The sequence below is a fragment of the Cyprinodon tularosa genome, unplaced genomic scaffold (genome assembly GCF_016077235.1).
Source record: "Cyprinodon tularosa strain WSP-4 unplaced genomic scaffold, ASM1607723v1 ctg342, whole genome shotgun sequence".
In the NCBI taxonomy this organism is placed as follows: domain Eukaryota; kingdom Metazoa; phylum Chordata; class Actinopteri; order Cyprinodontiformes; family Cyprinodontidae; genus Cyprinodon; species Cyprinodon tularosa.
The window spans coordinates 735,213-754,816 of NW_024039055.1; the positions used below are offsets into that span (position 1 = coordinate 735,213).

General features: G+C 37.1%; 2 protein-coding genes across 3 annotated transcripts; one reads left to right on the forward strand and one right to left on the reverse strand.

Annotated features, from left to right (window-relative positions):
• The first annotated feature begins 5 nt into the window (after positions 1–5).
• efcab2 (EF-hand calcium binding domain 2) lies at positions 6–7,806 on the forward strand. Of its 2 annotated transcripts, none has more exons than XM_038294594.1 (7): positions 6–530; positions 5,260–5,341; positions 6,010–6,082; positions 6,243–6,319; positions 7,160–7,202; positions 7,327–7,393; positions 7,492–7,806. In XM_038294594.1, exons 1-7 carry the CDS (start codon positions 521–523, stop codon positions 7,605–7,607), a joined length of 468 nt encoding a protein of 155 aa, XP_038150522.1. In that variant the 5' UTR covers positions 6–520; the 3' UTR covers positions 7,608–7,806. The 2 variants fall into 2 exon arrangements, with proteins under 2 accessions (XP_038150522.1, XP_038150521.1); XM_038294593.1 differs by lacking the exon at positions 6–530 and adding an exon at positions 4,942–5,130 and having other exon boundaries at positions 7,492–7,805.
• A 760-nt stretch (positions 7,807–8,566) lies between these two features.
• On the reverse strand, positions 8,567–17,865 carry adpgk2 (ADP-dependent glucokinase 2). Its single transcript, XM_038294595.1, has 7 exons — positions 17,624–17,865; positions 16,418–16,577; positions 15,199–15,389; positions 15,025–15,121; positions 13,895–14,031; positions 13,129–13,265; positions 8,567–11,157 (listed from the first exon to the last, which is right to left on the reverse strand). Exons 1-7 carry the CDS (start codon positions 17,817–17,819, stop codon positions 10,594–10,596), a joined length of 1,482 nt encoding a protein of 493 aa, XP_038150523.1. The 5' UTR covers positions 17,820–17,865; the 3' UTR covers positions 8,567–10,593.
• Between the last annotated feature and the right edge of the window lie 1,739 nt (positions 17,866–19,604).

Below are 19,604 nucleotides of genomic sequence, written 5' to 3' on the forward strand. Positions count from 1 at the left end.
GAAAGGAAATTGTCCAAATAAAGCATAAAGGCTGTTTGTTAGCAATAGACAATTTATATTTTTTTTAATTCTGCATATAAAGTAATATAGTAAACCATGATTAAATAATAATAAATTGTGCTATGCACAACATATAGTTGTGCATAATTAACTTCTTAATGGTATATGTCCCGGGCTGCACGGTGGGTAGCAATGTTGCCTTGTAGCAAGAAGGTTCAGAGTTCGGTTCCTGGCCCGTGGTCTTTCTGCATGAAGTTTGCATATTCTCCCTCTGCATGCATGGTTGCTCTCTGGGTACTCTGGCTTCCTCCCATAGTCCAAAAACCTGACTGTTAGGTTAATTGGCTTCTATAAATTCTCCTTTGTTGTGAGTGTGTCTGTGCATGGTTGTGTGTCTCTATGTTGCCCTGCGACAGACTGAAGACCTGTCTAGGGTGTACCCCACCTCTGGCCCATAGACTGCTGGAGATTGGCACCGGCCCCACATCAACGTTGACAAGGACTAAGTGGAAGAATATGGATGATGGATGGTATATGTCCACTTAATAATCTGCTTTATGGCACAAGCACTTAAGGGTGGTCAGTTTGAAGTTGGTAAGAAAGTACCATTATACGCTATAAGTATATACTATATATGAAATATTGTCTACACTAAAGGCTCTCAAACAACTGCTTAATAAGAACAACAAAACAAACTGCAAACACAACTGCCTCTCTAAGACTAATCCTTGGAAATTGATTTCTTAAAATAAGAAATACACAGAAAATAATTTAAAAAAGTAAAAGGACCAATTTTTCATCATATTTTTACTTAGGTAAGAGTAGAAAGTAGCCATCCATAAATGGAAAAAAGTAAGAAAAAAAAGGAATTTTGGGGGAAAAAAAAGTTAATCAAGTAGTGGGTAACTCTTGGTATCTAATTTATTATTTAAAAATATGTAATAATACCAATCAAAATGTTAAGTTATGTGTTATTTCTGTTTATTTTAAATAATGTTTTTGATAATAAATCTAGGATAAGGAAAGTTTTCTTTTCAACATAAAACCATTCCTCATAGAAGGTTATGTTATAACAATCTATCTCCAGTGACAATATTTCTTATTTACTGTATATTAGCTTAACCTCCAAAACTTCATGGTAGGTTCACCGAATATTAAGTAAGCTTATTTACTGAAAATGAACTCAATCTGACCTGAAGATTAACTTTGTGTCCTTGTCTGTAGCATTTTTGTTTAAAACAAAGTTATTTGTTATTCAGTAGTTTGACTCGCAGAGTTACTTTACTCAAGTAAAGTACCTGTTTTTATATAAATAGTTCTCAAGTATAAATCAAATGTATGGAATAAAATACTTCAAAGTATATATTTGTCAAAAAGTTACTCAAGTAAATGTGACTGAAACAATGTAAACTAATTACACACCAACTTCTTTATATAAGTCGGGCTATGCTGCTCTTACAGCTTCTCCTGTATTGGTGGTATTTTTAAGGATCAGCTTTATGTTTTCTTTTAAAGTATTACATTTAACACAACTACTGCTTATTGGAAACCATTGCTTTATAGTTGATTTAGGACTATTCATTGTATTTTATTAAGTGTATAGTGGCAGAAGATGCTGGACTGATGTTTACCACTAACTCCATTCTCTATTCCCTGTTAGGTGTGTTTTAATTTTTAATTCTAAGTAATTTTCCAGTTACTATGTGTGTGGTAGTCTTTGAATGTTAAATATACTATATACTGTTTGTTCATTTATTTCCAATCCTAAAAATATACATTAATTGCTCCTTTTGTTAAAGATGAGACATTTCTGTTGCTGTGTTATTGTGGGACAGAAACCAATGAAAAGCAAACGGAAATGGCTTTTTAAATTGATACGGGGCAAAATGGAAAACAGCTGAGGCCAATCAACAAAAACAAAGGTTTTTAAATATAACAGATTTTCAATTTTTTTAGGAAGAATTAATATTTTCAAAGAGCTACAGGAGTCTAATTGAGCTGTTTAACATTATTCTTCTTTTAAAGTGCATGTTAGCCTGTAGCCTATGTTAATGTCGAAAGAAAGTTTATGTATTTTGCTGAATATCAGCTGAACTACTTCCTTCAAATCAGTATGCAAAGGGTTTCATGCCCCTCTTAACATCATGGTTGTGCTTACGACAGGGTGTAAACCGTCACAGTATCCACCTTGACCAAACTCTTTAACTGTAAATTGATCTATCCAAGGGCAAACAAAAAATATGTCACATTTTATGCTGCTCACTGACTCTGCTTTGTATCAGAGTATATAGTTTGGCAGTTTAAATAAATGGATACACAAAGAGATGAAAACAGGTAATGCTTAAGAAAGGAAAATGTTCTTTTTGGCAGAGGCGTAGCCAGAAAATTTTGATAAGGGTGGCTAGGAAATAACCAATGTACCTTGAGGGGTTGCCGAAAGTGGATAGGCGACAGAACCTCTGGGTTAAACTACACTGTTCCAACAGGAAAATAATGAGCACAACATCCATATTTTCTAAATGAAGACAAACTATCCTTTCCCAAAAAAAATAGACACATATATAGTGGATATAGTTCTTTCAGGTTTTGGGGCAAACATACCGCATTTTCACGACTATAAGGCGCACTTAAACGTCTTTTTTTTCCCTCAAAATGTGCGGTGCGCCCTATGGTGCGGTGCGCCCTATGTGTGTTGTAACTGCGACTTTTGAGACCACCTCATTGAGGAGATGATGAAAGAGTGGCTGAATGTAAGGAAACCAGGTGTTTTTTTTCCACTCATCACCATCGCTGTTAATATGTAACTCCATGCGTGCCCATCTCACAGCTGATGTGAAAAACATGGGGAAACAAATTAACCCTGTGCTCGCTGTTCAACCGCTCGACATCGGTGTGAACCGGACCCAGCAGGTGCAGCAGAAGCAGCGAGTTTACATGCAAAGTAAATGGTTGAAGCGCGTATAGGTGCAGCAAAAGGTCCCGCAGCGCGTCGGGAGCGTTTAAGCATCTGACGCACAGCCAACGCGCTGCTGCAGCTCGAGATGGAAAAATTGAAGTGTTGCTGCTGGATGCGCCGCATCAACCAATCAGAGAAGCTGATCTGGGAGCTGACAGCGAGACAGACACAGCGCTCTGATGACATATGATATTAAATGAAAAAGGCTGGGTGGATGAGGAGATGATGAAAGCGTGGCTGAGGGAGGTTTATGTGAGGAGACCAGGTGGTTTTTTCCACGCATCACCATCGCTGCGTGCCCATCTCACAGCCGATGTGAAAAAAAGATGAATCAAATGAACGCTGTGCTCGCCGTTATCCCGGGGGTCTGACAAAGGAACTTCAACCGCTCGACATCGGTGTGAAGCGGCCGTTCAAAGTAAGGCTGCGAGCGGCGTGGGAGCGATGGATGACAGACGGAGACCACAGTTTCAGGATAAGTGGAAGGCAGCGCCGGGCAAGTTACGCCACCGTTTGCGGATGGATTGCAGATGCTTGGACTAACATGTCTGCTGGCTCTGTTGTTCAAGCTTTTGCAAAAGCCGGCATTATTTCTGAGGAGCTGCGCTGCACGGAAAGTGACTGACAGCGAAGAAGGGGAAATTGGCATGTCTGATTTAGCGCAGCTGTTTTATTCAGAAACAGAGGATGATGACTTTGATGGGTTTGATTAATACTTTGTAATAAATACATTAATAAAGCACAATCATACTCAGTTTTGCTCCCGCTCTATTTTTCTACCTGAAAACTTAATTCAACAGCAGCCTCTGGGCCGGGTCTCCTCCTCTTCACCGCGGCGGCTGGCAGGTGTTTTTCATCTAAATAATCTAAATCTTGCAGCTATATTTGCTGTGATCAGTGGGAATAAAGTAGTTTTAATATGTTTTAAGTGAGAAAGTCCACCTGAAAACTTAATAATTGCAGTCAGTTCATCCAGATTATCTATTTCTGTCGGAGGCGCTCAGACCCCCACATACCAGCGGTGCACCGACAGTAGAAATCCTTTCATCAGCAGCCTCTAGGCTGGGCAGCCTCCGGGTTCACGCGGTGGCTGGCAGGGGTTTTTCATCTAAATAATTTAAACTGCAGGCACCAGGATACCGGTAATAAAAGCGAACATATTCCGTCGGCAGGTTTCAGGATTTTAAGTTAATTTAGGAGTGATCACAGCGCTGTGTCATCTGCGATGTGTCTGTCTCACGGCCAGCTGCCAGGTTTGATTAATACTTTGTAATAAATACATGAATAAAGCACAGTCATACTCAGTTTTGCCCCCCGCTGTATTTTTAAATACGCAGTAGAGGTATTTAAAGGTAGTAGAGGACATGTACCTGTATATAAAAAACGCGCCCTATAGTCCGGTGCGCCTTATGTGTGTGTTAAATACAGAAATGGGACACATAACTGAGAGTGCGCCTTTTAGTACGGTGCGCCTTATGGTCGTGAAAATACGGTAATCATTCTGAAAAAAAAAAAAGGATATTCACAAGTAAAAATATTTACATTAATTGATTATTTAATACTTATTTATCTATGATTTCTCTGAAGACTGCTAGATGTCTTGCAGAGACACATAATTTCCTCTTAACCCCATATAACACAAAATCTAGTTATGAAAGAGCATGAATTCTGTACTTATCTTTAATTTCAGTATATTTATGTGCATAATTAACCACAGTGTCTTTTTGTCAAGAAAGTGGTAATATATAAAAAATTAAAATTGTTTGAATATTCCACTGGGGAGTATTAATGCTACCATCGTCTGCATTAGAAGGAAAAGGTGGTGGCGGTTGCCACAGGGGTGGCCAATGATTGGCTTAGGGTGGCCATAGCCACCCCAATCTAGTACCGCCCCTGCTTTTTGGAGGTCATGGCTATCCATCTTAAACCTAACAGTTTATTTAGATTTTAAAGCGTGTAGTATTTTTAGTATTTGGGATTTATAAAATATTCTAGCTAAATTTTCTTCCATACTGCAACTGATATGATATGCCAATAGGCTATTAGCCTATCTACTCCTATTTTATTCTTGGCGAAAAGAACGAAAAAAAGTAATTGGCTCACGAGACCTGCTGGGTGGTTGCTATGCAACAGGCAAACGTACTGAAAGATGGCGGACGCTAAAAAAAGTGCAGGTTCGTCAGACTTAATTGAGTAAATGAACTAATTTAATTTTATAAAAGCTTTAATATGTATTAAGAAACGCTAGATTATGCCTTTATAAACCTGCCGGGGCTTTCTTAAACTAATCTCTGTTGTTTCAGAAAGCGTTTCGGCTGTTGAGCAAAAGATAACTGCCGCCTTTAAAGTGTTTGACTACGATTCCAGCAACAAGGTGGACGTCCGGTGAGGAAAGCTTAACGTCATGAAACAATTTTGGTTACATCGTTAGCAAGTAAAATAGTACAAATAAATGTGTGTGTGTATATATATATATATATATATATATATATATATATATATATATATATATATATATATATATATATATATATATATATATATATATATGTATACACACACATTATATAAGAGAAAGTTATTAGGAAATACTATTTAATGCTGTACTGGGTGAATAAGTAGGCTATACCTACAGTTTTAGAGCTGTGCCCAAACTTGTTCAAGAAAAGTTGAGCAACCAAAAATCTGGAAATTGATGGAGAAAAAAAAAACATTGTTAACTGTTATGTCTATAATAAAACAGTAAAATAGCATCCATCTAATCTGGAACTAGTTTTTGTAGGATTTTCTGTAATTGTTGCATATTTAGGTTTTATTTCAAATATTTTTCTTGTGAGAAGTTATGGCTTTATTATTAGGAAAGACATTTTTAAGCAGATAATTCAGACTATAGCTTATTTTAGATCTATTTCCTAGACTCTGAGAACCTTTATTATTACTGTTCTGCTTTAATAACTATAAAAGGAAATTGAAACCAAATGCTGAAGTTGTACGGTTCTGCACTAAGCAGAAATATGTTTTTTTAACCCACTTTATGTGTATGCTTCTTTCAGGGAGATTGGCACCATTATTTATTCTCTGGGCTGCTGCCCCACTCAAGCAGACATTCATAAATTCATAGCTGAGGTTGGAAGAGTCTTATTTTGATTATTTAGAGAGATACTGTAAATAAACCAGTCATTTAATAAGCTTGTTTTCATGTACAAATAATAACATGAGAAAGTATCAGTCTTTTATGGGTTGTTTAAGGAGTAAAACCCTGGTACCTTTTATTTTGTTCACCTAGGTGGAAGAGGAGCACTCAGGGGTTGTTTTTCTAGAAAAGTTTCTTCCAGCTATGACCAAAGTCCTGTTGGAGAACAAGTAAGGTGGTTTTTGTTGGCTCTACAATACAAGCAGATTTTTTTTAAGATTAGTTTTGGTTTGTTTTCTTGGCAATGATCCTCCTTATTTTACAACAGTTTTATTGTTGTTATTTATGCACCCATGTAAGAGATCTTTACATAGAATGGTTATCCCCTACTGGTGAATAAACTGTCTAGTGTTATCTTTTATTACACAAAACCTGCATAAAACATTGCTAGTCCTGAAGAGGTGTATTTTAAAATCAGAGCTATTTTGTTGACTTTTTTTTTTTTGTCTAATCCAGGCAGAAAACAAGTCAAAATTTTAACAAAGTTTACATGAGTTAATTACTTCCATCCTAAAAGTAGATGTTAAGCTTCCAGTCCTGACAATAAAAAAGGTTTTAACTAAACTTTGTGTTTTCTTTTGCCAAGTTGTCTCACTTAGTCTTATTAAGGATGATTATGAACTCTTGACATACGAACATTAGAAACTGTTAAAAATGCTTCATTTTCAAAATGTAAAAGCCTTCCTTCCCTCCCTGTTTGCTTCATGGTCTTGAAGCACTTATCTTTATAAGAAGCAAATATTTCCACTCTTCAGAGAAAAATGTACCTGGTTCAATTTTGTGGTTATCCTAGCATTCTAAGCATTTAATGTTATGTGCTTTATGATACGGCTTGACCTTTTGTGTTTTTAATCACTGATGCTGTAATATGACTAAGTAAATACATGTTTTCCATCCTCTAAGTTGTTATTCTAAGTTGAATATAGAACAAACTGTCCTCTGTCTGGCCTCTGTGTTACACATGTGGCCTGATAACAGAAAAATAAACTCTGCTCTCATGTGTCTTTTAGGTTTCCTCCCATTCCCAAGAGCACGATTCTTCAGGCTTTTAAGGTGAAATTGGGCATGCTTCATTTTGCTGTTTTGGTTGGTCTGAAGTGGCTTTTGCTGACACTTTATGTAAAGAATCCACACTACCAAACATGCAACACAATCAATCTATAAACTCTGTTTCTAGGTTCTGGACAAAGACCAGAAAGGCTACCTTAAACCTGAAGAGTTGAAAAAGCTTTTGATGGAAGAAGGTAAAGGTTTTTTTTTTAAGTGAAAAAAAAAAAATTAACATCAGTATGTTTTTTTAGTACTCTTTATTGATCAGCTTTTATGTGTCATTTTTAACCAGGTGAACCTTTCACTCAACAAGAGATAGAAGAAATGCTTGCACACACTGATCGAGAGGATAACCTTATATATTACCCCAAATTAATTAATAAACTCACTTCTGACCTCACGCAATAGGAGAAGTATTTTAGCAAATGTAGAGTCGGCAGTTTGGGTTTAAAAATAGCAAGGCTTCTTGAAACCTGAGTAGTTAATTGTTATGTGAGCTTGTATTACAGTGAAAATGTTTCCTCACACTCTACTTAAAACATATACTGTATAAAGGAAATGCTAAACAAATAAAAGTTTGTTTTAAATTGTCTCAAGCATCTTAATGCTACGTCGCGATTGAAGCAGCAGCAGCAGCTGGTTTCCATGCAAACTCGATGGTTGACACGCATCTCGACGCATCTGAGAAGCAGCAGCTTCTGAGCATCTGAGGCGTGTATATGCTTCGCAAGTGGCAGTTACTGGACTTGGAAAAACGTAACCTTTGCTGCTCGACGCACCACATCAGTTAATCAGAGAAGCTGATCTGGGAGCTGGCAGGGAGACAGATCCAGCACTGCTGATGCAGATCACTATGATCACTCCTATGGAACAGTTTATTAATGCCTAAATTAACTCAAAATGTCAAAACCTGTCAGCAAAATGTGTTTGCTTAAGGGGAACCGCTAGAAGGCATACAGTATACTAAATTTGAAATGAGTTTATTTAGTCTTAGAAATCAAATTTGTATCATTTTCATTAGCAGTGATGCCATTTTTTGATTTTAAGCAATTAGATCTTGATATATATTGTTTCTTTTGTGTGTGTGTGTGTAAGTACAGTGAAACAGGCATTTTTACAGCAATGTTTCATGCTAGACTATGGTCAAGGAATTATTCAGATTATGTACGGTGGTGCAGCATTCCAGCTGTGTCTCTGTTAAAATAAGGATAAGATGAAAGCAATTTTCCATGTGCTGCTTTATGCTATGATCAAGAAGCCTTTGAACAACTAGAGTTCAGGGTTATACCCAGAATTAAACTTTGATTTCACAATTATGTAGTCTGATATGCAAATAAACAGAAATAAAAATGATAATGAAGCAATGGTTGCTGATCAGATATTATTTTATCTCAGATGATTCTGCAATGACTCAACATGCATGAACAGGGACATAGCTGCAGAAGACAAAATACAACTTATCTAAAGCTTAGATAAGTACCAAAAAAAGACACAGTTCCCTCAGTGAGCATGGTTCCATGCTGCAGTGTTTCAATCCACAGGAAAGTACAGCCAATCACAGTTTAAGAGAAATTTATAGGGCAAAAAACTCCAGACAGACAGAATTAAACAAAAGCAAGCTCAATGAAAAACATCCAAACTTTACAAAACAGTAGAAAGAAAAAAAAAAAAAGAGAGTACAGATCATTTACTCTGAGCTCATTTGGAGATCTGGAAAAACAAATATATATTTAAGGGAATTTACACCAATTGAATACCTAATTTTTATTTGTATAATTTCTGACCCCATACATGTAACAAAAAACATTCTGTTCTATAGAAAACTTTACCAAGGAAAAATAGCTCATTTGTTGTATATGTAAAGAAATAAGGTTAAAACATATTTCTTTTTTTTTAAAGAAAAGAGCAGCAGCTGGAATGTTTGACTTGTACCTAATGAGAAGATAGAGCTGGCTTAATTTCTTTCAAGGTTCAGTGGCATTAGTAATCAAAAACACAGGAAACATAAAAGGAAGCATAGATTGAAAAGACCACTGCTGATTCATTTAGATATTCATGATAAAAGCTTGGTTACGCACGCTATAACCTGCTTTAATGGAGATGAGGACTTTCAAAGCAATATAGAATTTATGAATAGTCCACGGCTACAAGGTACAAATGGCATTTATACTGTGCAGCACTGGTTTCAAGTATAGATCACAATTACCTTTTTAACAAAAAATTTAAGATGAGACATTGTTCCAATTCATCCATAATCATAACGACACATGCAGATTGTTTAGTGCAAACCACATGGGTCATTTGGTCCTAGCAGAGCCAAAAACAAGGGGATGGAAGGGTAAACTTACAGAGATACAGAGGAGATTATAGCCAACAAACAAAAGCAGTCCCTCCACAATATTTTTGTATTATTTCACTGCAAGTGAACGACAGAAATAATTGCAGTACATACACAAACCTATCAAAACAGCGAGGCACAATATTCACATCTGCTGGGAGAAACAGCAACGTTTTAGTAAGACTTTACCTTACAGAGAGAGAAATCAGAGGAAAGAAGCAGAATTGGAATCTGGTAGGCTTTACCTCAGAAATTGCAACATCTACAGAATAAATTATTTGCTAGGAGGTAAGTGAGGCATTTGTAATTCAAATCCTGTCAAGAAACAGAACATATAATAATTTCTGAGTCTTTCATCACATTTTAACTGCATAGCTGCGCTCCAGGCTGAAATGTAAATATAACTGAACCTACAAAAGATGGTTGTGCAAATTTCCGTTTAAAAAAAAATGATGAGAACTGCTAAATGGTGCAAAAAAAAAAAAAGAGACCTATAACCTGATTTTATCTGGATCTAATCCAGGCCAGAAGTCTGATTTTCTTAATAGAAAAAAGAAAAATCCAAGACCAAGCCATTCTAATCCCAAGAGTCAAATGGTTGAACAGATTTATCAGTTTCAAGAAAATGAAAGTGTTTTCTTTTTCCGTTATATAGCTACAAATCAGAATAGAAGCAATAAATTCCTACAAAAATAAAGCATAACTTGTAAATATTGATGCAGGATAGAATGAGTCACTGGGACTCCCCTGAAACAAAGGGAAAAGATATTACATTTTCACAGTTGACTAAAAGTCTGGTTAGAATGTAAAGGAAAAACGCACTTAAACATTTTTTTCTTTTTGGTTTTCCATCCCCTTTAAAAACTAGAACTCAGTAAACTATAAAAATATCCATGATCTGACTCTTCAGTAATAAAATGAGTTTGTCTTATCATTTAGGCTGAGAGGTGCAGATTTAATAGCTTTAGCCTTGCTGCCATGTCAGTACCTGAAGGATAGGGTGCATTACACTTATACCAAGTTTCCAGAGTCAAAAGGAGCATTCAGTGTCCCTGTTTAAATCTGTAGCACCAAGCCAGCAGCAGAGACGTTGTCCCCTCCACCTGCAGTTTGATAGACTTCAGTGCACACCAGCACTGGTGCCACACAGATCTGGTAATCATCCTCATCCCAGCAGCTGACTGGCCGACTCTCCTGCAGAAGGATTCGCTGGCTACCCTCACGGTGGCTAACGGAGAACGAGTCGTCCATGATGAGCCTAGCTTTCCTGAGATCAATGTCATTTGACCCGCAGACGTGACGGTTAGCTGTGAGCGAGGCCTTAGCAGTAGCAGACATGGTGTTCTTCCACTGGGAGCCGTGGGTCACTATCATGGCCTGAAAGGCCAGAGTGTGGACATGAAGACGGGTCAGTGGCTTACCCTTCCATTCCCCGCTGTCGGTCTTTCTATCCAAGTTAGCGTCCTTGTAGCGCTGGTTCAGGATGCGATATACCTCCCTCATCTGATCGAGGACAGTAGCTACACGAGGGTTTGGGTCTGACAGCACAGTTATGTTGGAACCTTTGAGTAAACTGAGAAGGTTTGGGAGCTCTTGTTCATTCATACCTAAAGAGTCCGCCTGGAAAAAGAAGAATTGGGATCAATGCTCAAAGGGCAGGGAACTAAAAGGAGGACATCAAAAGCTGAGAGAAAACAACCCAATAAGAAAAAAGGGTTGCAATGTTGGGTCCATTGTTTTAACATCATTAACCATACAAATATATATATTTTTTTGTTGCTGCAGCCAAAATAAAATAGCTTGTTTTTTAATGGCACAAGTGGGTTGTTTTCTTAAACAGGCTGACAGGAAAGGGGATACGAGAGAGCGACAGACATGCGGCAGAGGACCACAGGTCAGATTCGAACCCGGGTCGGCAACGTGGAGAACTAAGGCCTCTGTCAATGGGTCATGTGCGCTAACTACTGTGCAACCATAGCAAACCCAATAAAATAGCATTTTGTGTAATAAAAAGCTGGGATGATGAGAAAATTCCCATTAGAAAAAAGTACATATGCTAACAAGGCCAATGCATTATGACAAGAAAAAAACCCTCTATACACCCATAAATTGTTTAAATGCAGATAAAGAAAAACTAAAAGCAGAAACACATATCTATATACTGGTTCAGGTATTTCTGTTTTAAAATATCTAATCATTAAGGCATGACTGATCTCTCTCTGAATGTTTCCTTAACTACAACATTTAGAGGTTGTTTTTTAGAAGAGCAGCATAGTTTCAGTTTTGACCTGATTCTCCTCGTCATACCGACCTTAGGTATAAACAACCAAATTATCCATCTTGCTTGCTCAACTTTATAATACTGCTTTTTCTACACTTCTAACATATGCATAGTGGAATAAGTGGCTACTGAGGGAAAACAAATAGCTACTTCCAGTCTATAAAATAAAGACACTAGAAGCTCAAAAGATGTTAGGAAAGTATTTTTTCCCCTCAGAGGTATGCCTGATTTTTAAGGCAGCTACTTTAAAGACACTGAAGAAGAAATATATGTTTCAGCAGATTTTTGAATCTGAACTCATGACTATAAAACTAAACAGTTTTATTCTTGTTTTGGTAATGGGAAATTAAGGATACATGAAATGTAGAATTTTTTTTTTAAATTTAAGTTGTTGTTTGAGTCTCCACTCTGCAGCAGGGGTATACAAAGAGTGCTGGTAGCAATGCTAACCATACTAACTGCATTTCTGCCATTATAGGGCATCCATTATTTACATAAAGAGCCTGAGAACATTGGAGAGACTGTTAGTGTTACAGAGCTTGGCAGATAAAATTGAAAATTCACAGTTATATATAATATATAAACAACATAGGTTTATATATATATATTTAACAGACAAGAGTCAACATTTTAAACAGCCTCAAGAAATTCAACAGTGTAACATATAATTCAAATCAGAGTTTTTTCCCTGTTAGATTAAGCTGAAACACCTTGTTTTATGTAATATAAACCCAAGCATTATATATGCTTTAATATGTCTTGAATAGGAGATCAGCAGCAAAACTTTTCTTTATGTTTGATACTTCTGTCTCATAAGCTTGAGGATTTTCTTCAGCGATGTAGAGTCAGCTATTTTTGGGGAGTCATCATTTATTTGTTTTGCTATAATTATTAGTTTTCACATGTATATTTTTTATTTTATCCATGGCAAAAATAATTTAGCTGTCATTTAGAGCTATTGAAGAGAATGGTATTAAAAAGAATAAATTTTGTAGATAAAGTTGGGCAAAAAAAAAAAAAGACATTAAATTGTTGTGTTTTGCAAAGGTACATAAAAAAAATTCCCCCTCATACACAGGTAGAGAAAAATCCTCATCCCAATCAGACTGCTTGGTTTACAGATTTGAATCCCTGATTTGACTTAAACAAATCCAATGTCCTCCTCCCTTCTGTGTTTTCTACACACTGGCCTATCTAATTTACATTCTTGAATAAGCAAATGTTATGTAAATTGCTTAAATGCCAACTCTTTCACCAAACCGAAAAAAATCTTTAATCTATAATTGATTTAAATGCTCAGTCATACATACATGGGGAATGACGTAATGAAGAAGGTCGTCTACTATATCCTCATCCACAAAACTTGCCATCTCGAAATGGATGCCGATTTGAGGAGATGAGGAGGTCAGCAGGTGTGCCAGCCGGGAGAGGACTTCCTGTCGCTCGCCTTGAATAAAGGAAAAAATAAAAGAAAAACATGTGTAAGACTGAAAAGCACTTCAGACAAAAAGGAGTAAGGGAGGCAAAAAAAAAAAATCATGGAAAGTAAACTTTCCTGAAGTGATAAAGAACCTTAAAAAACAAATGCAGTCAAAAGGTCGAACTGAATGTGGGTCTATTTCACTGTGAAACTGGTCTTGTTTACAGAGAAAGGTGCGGTATAACCTGTTCTTCCCGTTTTGTTTTCCATCTTTTAAAGTGTCATTACAAACTTTTCCCTAGTGATCATACTAATTTTAACCTGTCATAAAAAAACGAACCAAGATCGATACAAGGATGTAAGCTAATAAATCAGGGTTGCCCTCATTATTCTCTACTCTTCACATGCTTCCGTGACATTAGCAATTAATGCGCACTAAAGAGACTGCATTGTTTGCCTTTGTTTCCCCTTTTTTATTTTTCATATTTTCTGCCCTTCTGTTCTTCTGAATATGATTCCATTTGCTGTTCACTTGCATTTGGGAAAAGTGAATTCCCAATGAAGGGACAATAAAGATACTTTCCATTCTATTACACTGGTCAGCATAGTGAAGTGAAATCCCCACATGAAGAACAAATAAAGACATGTTTTCCTACCTGAATGAAAGGGGAAGTTGTCCATCATTTGAAGCCCTCCCACTACCAACAAATCAGGTTTAAAATCCTTAAGTTTCTCTGCAAAATCCTCCAAGGAGTCCAAGTAGGGGTTATGGGCATCACTGTGAATTATATATCTGGGAAGCACAAAAAAAGATCAAGGTCAGTGTTAGCGTTATTTAGGTATTAACTTTACAATATGCTATGCTAATGAAAATACAAAAATATTACGGTGAAGTAAATCAGTGTCTCTGATGTTTCCTTTTAATCCCTTATGGAGAGCTTTACATTTCACTGTATGTTCTACATCATGGTGAACCAGGTACCATGCGCTCACTGACTGCACCTTCTGCCAGCTTGGTTCTCTCTTCAAGTTTTTAATTTTTGGGTTTTATATCTATGACTCCAGGGATATATTACAGTCAATACAGGGTTTATACAGGAATGAGTATCTCTTATTTAATGCTCTTTAAATGCTAATTTAAAACCAAAATTCCTATTTTTTATTTATTTTATTTTTTTCCTTTGCAATAAGCTTCATTCAAGCTTGTAGATGTTTCAGGTTAGGCTTTCAGTTTTTGAAAGCTTGCATGCTCAGAGTCCAATGTTGCAGGACTTTCATCTTGGAGTGAAAAAGTGTTTACTTCTGCTATCATGCATGGATCCGTGTGCTAGCTGCAACTCTCTCTACCTTTCTGTGTGCCGAAATTTAGTGTCCTATTCTTGTTAAATAGTGTGATCAAAAAACGGAGGCGATTTGAAAATTGTATTCTGTTAAATTTAGATTATATCGAACGCTGTGTCACACATGCTCTGCTCACCAGGTTTGTGTTGCTGTAAGTGCCAATAAGCTGCTGTTAATCACAGCCAAGAAAAGCCCGGCCCATGATGATTTCAAAATATAAAAAAATAATTTTTTAACCTTTCATAGAAAATGTTTATATTTTTTTGTGTTTTGTCTTAATTACTGCTGTAAGTATGTTATTTTTTGAGCCAATTCCATGTTTCAGAGTCTGTGTACCACTGATCTAGATAACTATAAACTTACCCAATTAGCTGACCATTATTTCAATAAACAGTTAATCAGATTAATCTTTCAGCCCCTCAAAAAATGTTTTCAGACAAAATACCTGTTGGCTCTACGTGAGGTATAGGTGTCCCAGCTGGCACCAGATGAATATTCCAGGATCAGATGGATATCTGGTTCTTCTATCACTTTACCAGCCACTGGGAAGAAAAACAAACGAGTAGATTAAAACTTAGAATAGGTCATTTTCAAGCTAGGTTTTTATAGGCCTATGTACCTGTAATTTGCTGGGATAGAACTTCAGTAAAATCTGTGCTGAAACTTCCTCCTAACAACACATCACATCCTTCTGTTGCCATGCGACTAGCCATCACAGGAGCGTTGCCACCTACTGCCCATCTGTTTCCAGGTAAGTCGCGGGCATTCTCGACCATCTCACTAAAGAGGGTCTCATTAATCATAAAACGTCTGCAGGGGAAAGAAAACAAAATACAAAGACATTACTAGAAGTAGAGCCGTACCTTGACCAGTCAATATTCTGGGCCGATATGAGCATTTTTCTCTTGTATCAGCATTGACTGCTCCATGCATCTATCCGCCTATTTATTAGTGGGATAAGGAGTCATGCCTTGAGATAAGGTGAAGCCTTCCATTTGCATTCAGCTGTTGACAATATTATGCGAGTGCAGGTTCTGCTGAAAAGAAATGAATTAAAAATCACTTCTTATGTTCCTCATTCAGTAGCAGATATTTCCTAAGATAGCTCGAGTGCTTTAACTTGATGTGTTGCTTTAAATTTTATGTTGACATGGCTGACGTACAGACTTGTTTTAGAAATCCAGATGGGTACAGTTTGCACAAAATCCTTTGTTAGTTCATAAAACTCTGCCAAGCTCTCTGCTAAAACTGGCATCAGAAAGACCAGCAGAGGAGTCAGAATCACGCAGAATAGTACAAGCAGGAGACATGATGTTTAATGTAAGATGTACAATAAAACCTGACATTACTCAATGAAAAGTATTATGAACTGAACGTGAAAGTGAGCTCATTATCAGAGTGAACGTCATGTTCACGATTCCTTACTTAAAAAACTGATACGTTCAGTTCGCTGTTCACTTTGAACGGATTCAGTGAACACCGTTCATTAAACACGTTCATGCAAAACACAGATTGTTGATGTTTTATTTCATTTGTTATCATTGTGTCGGTTGATAATGTAAACAGAGGGAAAAAAGCCTTTTCAGCTTCAGAAATTGTCCTAAAAGAAAAATTTGTAGCACATAGCAGAGATCGGTTAAAAACTGAAAAATTTTCATTGTTCGATCTGTAGACCTTACATCATTAAGACTTAAAAGTATCTTTCACATGCTGTTTTATCTTTATCAAAGGACTGCATCTTCACTGACTTTCAGTCTTATAAGCCTTGTCTTCTTAACCATTTAAAATGCTCATAACTTTCACTGTAAACAGGCAGCTCCGAAGCTCATATTACTCACTCTGCAGCAGCTCCTGGTGCAAAGAAGTAGGCAAAGCTCTGAGCGAGTTGTTCAGCATTTTCTAGATAGTCGTGATGTAATGGCTGGTCCGTATGAGAGACGCCAATCTTATTTAGGAATGACACACCATCTACTATGAGGTCGACACAACCTCCAAAACCTTAGGAAGGAGGAGATAAAGGAAGAAATATGATTAAACTAAAATCCCCATGCAGCAGATATACAACTACATTCAGAGAAGAGAAAGAAATTGCATTGACCTCAGAAGAACAAGAAAAAGAAAGACTTGGGGGTTTCTACGACACAGAAAGCAGCAAGGCAGGTCTAAAACATTGGTGTCTCTGGGCAAGGCAATAACCTCCCAGCTGCCTACTGATCTACATATTGCTTTTATATAAACATGTTCATGTTTGGGGATGCAATTGGGTGAACGTGGATCTAATGTCAGACACTTTTAGTGGTCAGTATGGCTATAAGAAAGTGCTTTATGAATTTAAGTAATTTACTATTTGCCTGTCAATATGGATGGGCCTATGATCTGAAACCTACAACAGATCTGGTCTGGAGGAGGACACTAAAGAATCAGTTTATAAACGCAACGAAAAACACTTTCTGTTCTAAAGCAGGAGGTGCTTCTGCAGACATTGGTATATGGTGGTTTAATCCAAGTGCATGTCATAATTTAATTTTTAAAACAAATTGTATACCATCTAATGTTGCCTCCAAGTAAACAGTAAAAAATGACTTGGCCTAGGAAGATCAGATAGAGTCTAAATAAGATATATAAAGAGTTAGAATATAAAAGGGGAAGGATACTTTTCATACAACTGTTAGTCTTCATCATCCAGCTCCCTGGTCTGTATTTTATTGGCAAAAGCTTTACAAACTGAGACTGCTATAATTATATTTTAGCCAAGATATATCATATTTACTAGATAAATATCACATAGAATGCGTTAGCCAGAGTAAACATTTGCCATGTCAGAAATATAACATGTTGAATAGAACTTTAACTCAGTTTTCTGTTTGACAGTGACGATAAGCTTAATTAATGTAGGAAATCTACATCATCTGACCTAATGGTGGGTATTTTACATGTTTAGAAATAGAAACATTAAATGTATTTATTTATTAGTCATCAGTCTCATACTGAAATCCCCACAGTCATGAGTCTAGCTAGTGTCAGCTAGCTCCCCTCGCGCCTACCAACTGCCACTCTGGGTCTGGCGTTGTTCACCCCAACTTTCCGCTCAGCCCGGAGCAAAGACGACAGCACGGTGTCCAGTCGGTCATCCAGGACTGTGTTCTGCGGTGAACGGAGCCAGACGGCTAACAAAACCACCAAAAGGGACAGAAGAGAGCCATATTTCATCCACGGAAGCCTACTTCCCCCCTCCATCATCGCTCGCTCCTGTTGCCTTCGGCAGCTCTGGCTGGCTGATTGAACAAACAAACCCCGCCCTCTGGAAGTGCAAGCTGATCATGTGGGTTTGTTTAATATCTACGGGTGTGCCGGCTGAAGTCGAGCTAGGCGGAGACCTGAAAAGCTTTCCGGTGATTATGAAAATATAAAAGTATCAAAAAGTCTAAATTGTTTTATTAACTTTATCAGTGCTTTAATTTCAAGCTTTGCTTTGTAATTTGCCATGCATATTTTTTTCGTTTTATTTGCTTGGCACCGCCCTCATAAAAAGAAAACTGTCAGTTTACGGAGTAATAAACGAGCTACCTTTATTTTCACTGGGCAGTTTATTTTGGACAAGGACGCAAAAGGTAAAAAGTGTCATAATTGAATACATTTTCAGCTATTTAGACAACAGTGGCAGTTTTAGATCAGATATACCAGGGACGCCAATGTAGGGCCAATGTTTTTTTTTTTGTCATGATGGCATATAATTAAAACACAGTTTCTGTGCCAGAGCATATAATAAAAAAAATATATTATTTAGTATTGCGTTTTCTGTTGGCCCATATCTAAAACCTCCCATGTTAGACAAGTTTTTTTAAAGAAAAGAGATATGGATATAAACAATAAATGTCAATTACTAATTAAATGTGCTGTTAAATTATTAAATATGTGATTTAAAGTATGATTGCAATATGGCAAAAATAAATTCATAGGTCCAAAATCCATCTATCCTTTTTCCATCACATTTATCCCTACAGGGGTCGCGAGGGATGCTACACCTATCTCCAGCGGCCAATGGTGACCCTGGATAGGTCATCGGTCCATCACAGGGCGACACAGAGAGAAACAACCATTCACTCACACCTAAGGAGAATTTAGAGAAGCCAATTAACCTAACAGTTATGTTGTTGGACTATGGGAGGAAGCCGGAGTACCCGGAGAGAACCCATGCATGCCCAGGGAGAACATGCAAACTCCATGCAGAAAGACCCCAGGCCGGGAATTGAACCTAGAACCTTCTTGCTGCAAGGCATCAGTGCTACCCACTGCTACACTGTGCAGCCCAATTCCAAAATCAGAATTGAAAAATTAAACTAAAATCGCAATTTACAAAAATAGAGAACCATTACTAGATAACAATTTAACTTGGCTGCTTAATAGCCTACATTTAAAAACAAGTTAAAATACAAATAAACATATATTTATAGTTTAACTTGAAATATGACCATAAAAATATGTCTTAAGACAAGATCCTTATGTACCCCTCAGCAAATGGACTTTAAATGTATGGATTTCTTCAATTTCGAAAAACTGATTTTATGCACACCTAGTTTATGTCGAAACATAATATAGACCTTTATAAAGGTCACCATTATTAATCACTAGCTCCAAAACTACTGCACACTGTGGAGAAACCATTGCGCTGCCCTTAACGGTGCACCAATCGACACCGTTAATCACTATTATATTAGACAGCCTGGAAAACTGTGTCGGCCTTTCAAGTACAGCACTCAACTAGCTTAAATCCTTTCTGTGTCAGTAGATAACTTTACATCAGAGACCACAAAAATCATCTGTGGTATTACCCAAGGGTCCATCTTGAGGTCCCTTTTTAATCAATATCTACATGCATCCTGTAGCTCAGATCTTAACATAAAATCTATTCTGACAACACACAGCTGTACATTACGATGTCACCAAGTCGCAATAAACCCATCAGAGCGTTGGGGAGATGAATAGAAGTAATTAATCCATGGATGTGCCACAATTTTCCTAATC

Coding starts and splice junctions, on each gene's coding strand:
- efcab2 (XM_038294593.1), top strand. CDS start 5,106: ATGGCGGACGCTAAAAAAAGTGCAG. Junction 5,131..5,259: donor GGACGCTAAAAAAAGTGCAG/GTTCGTCAGACT, acceptor CTGTTGTTTCAG/AAAGCGTTTCGGCTGTTGAG. Junction 5,342..6,009: donor AGCAACAAGGTGGACGTCCG/GTGAGGAAAGCT, acceptor TGCTTCTTTCAG/GGAGATTGGCACCATTATTT.
- adpgk2 (XM_038294595.1), bottom strand. CDS start 17,819: ATGATGGAGGGGGGAAGTAGGCTTCCGTGGATGAAATATGGCTCTCTT. Junction 16,578..17,623: donor CAGACCCAGAGTGGCAGTTG/GTAGGCGCGAGG, acceptor CTCCTTCCTAAG/GTTTTGGAGGTTGTGTCGAC. Junction 14,032..15,024: donor ACCTCACGTAGAGCCAACAG/GTATTTTGTCTG, acceptor TGTGCTTCCCAG/ATATATAATTCACAGTGATG.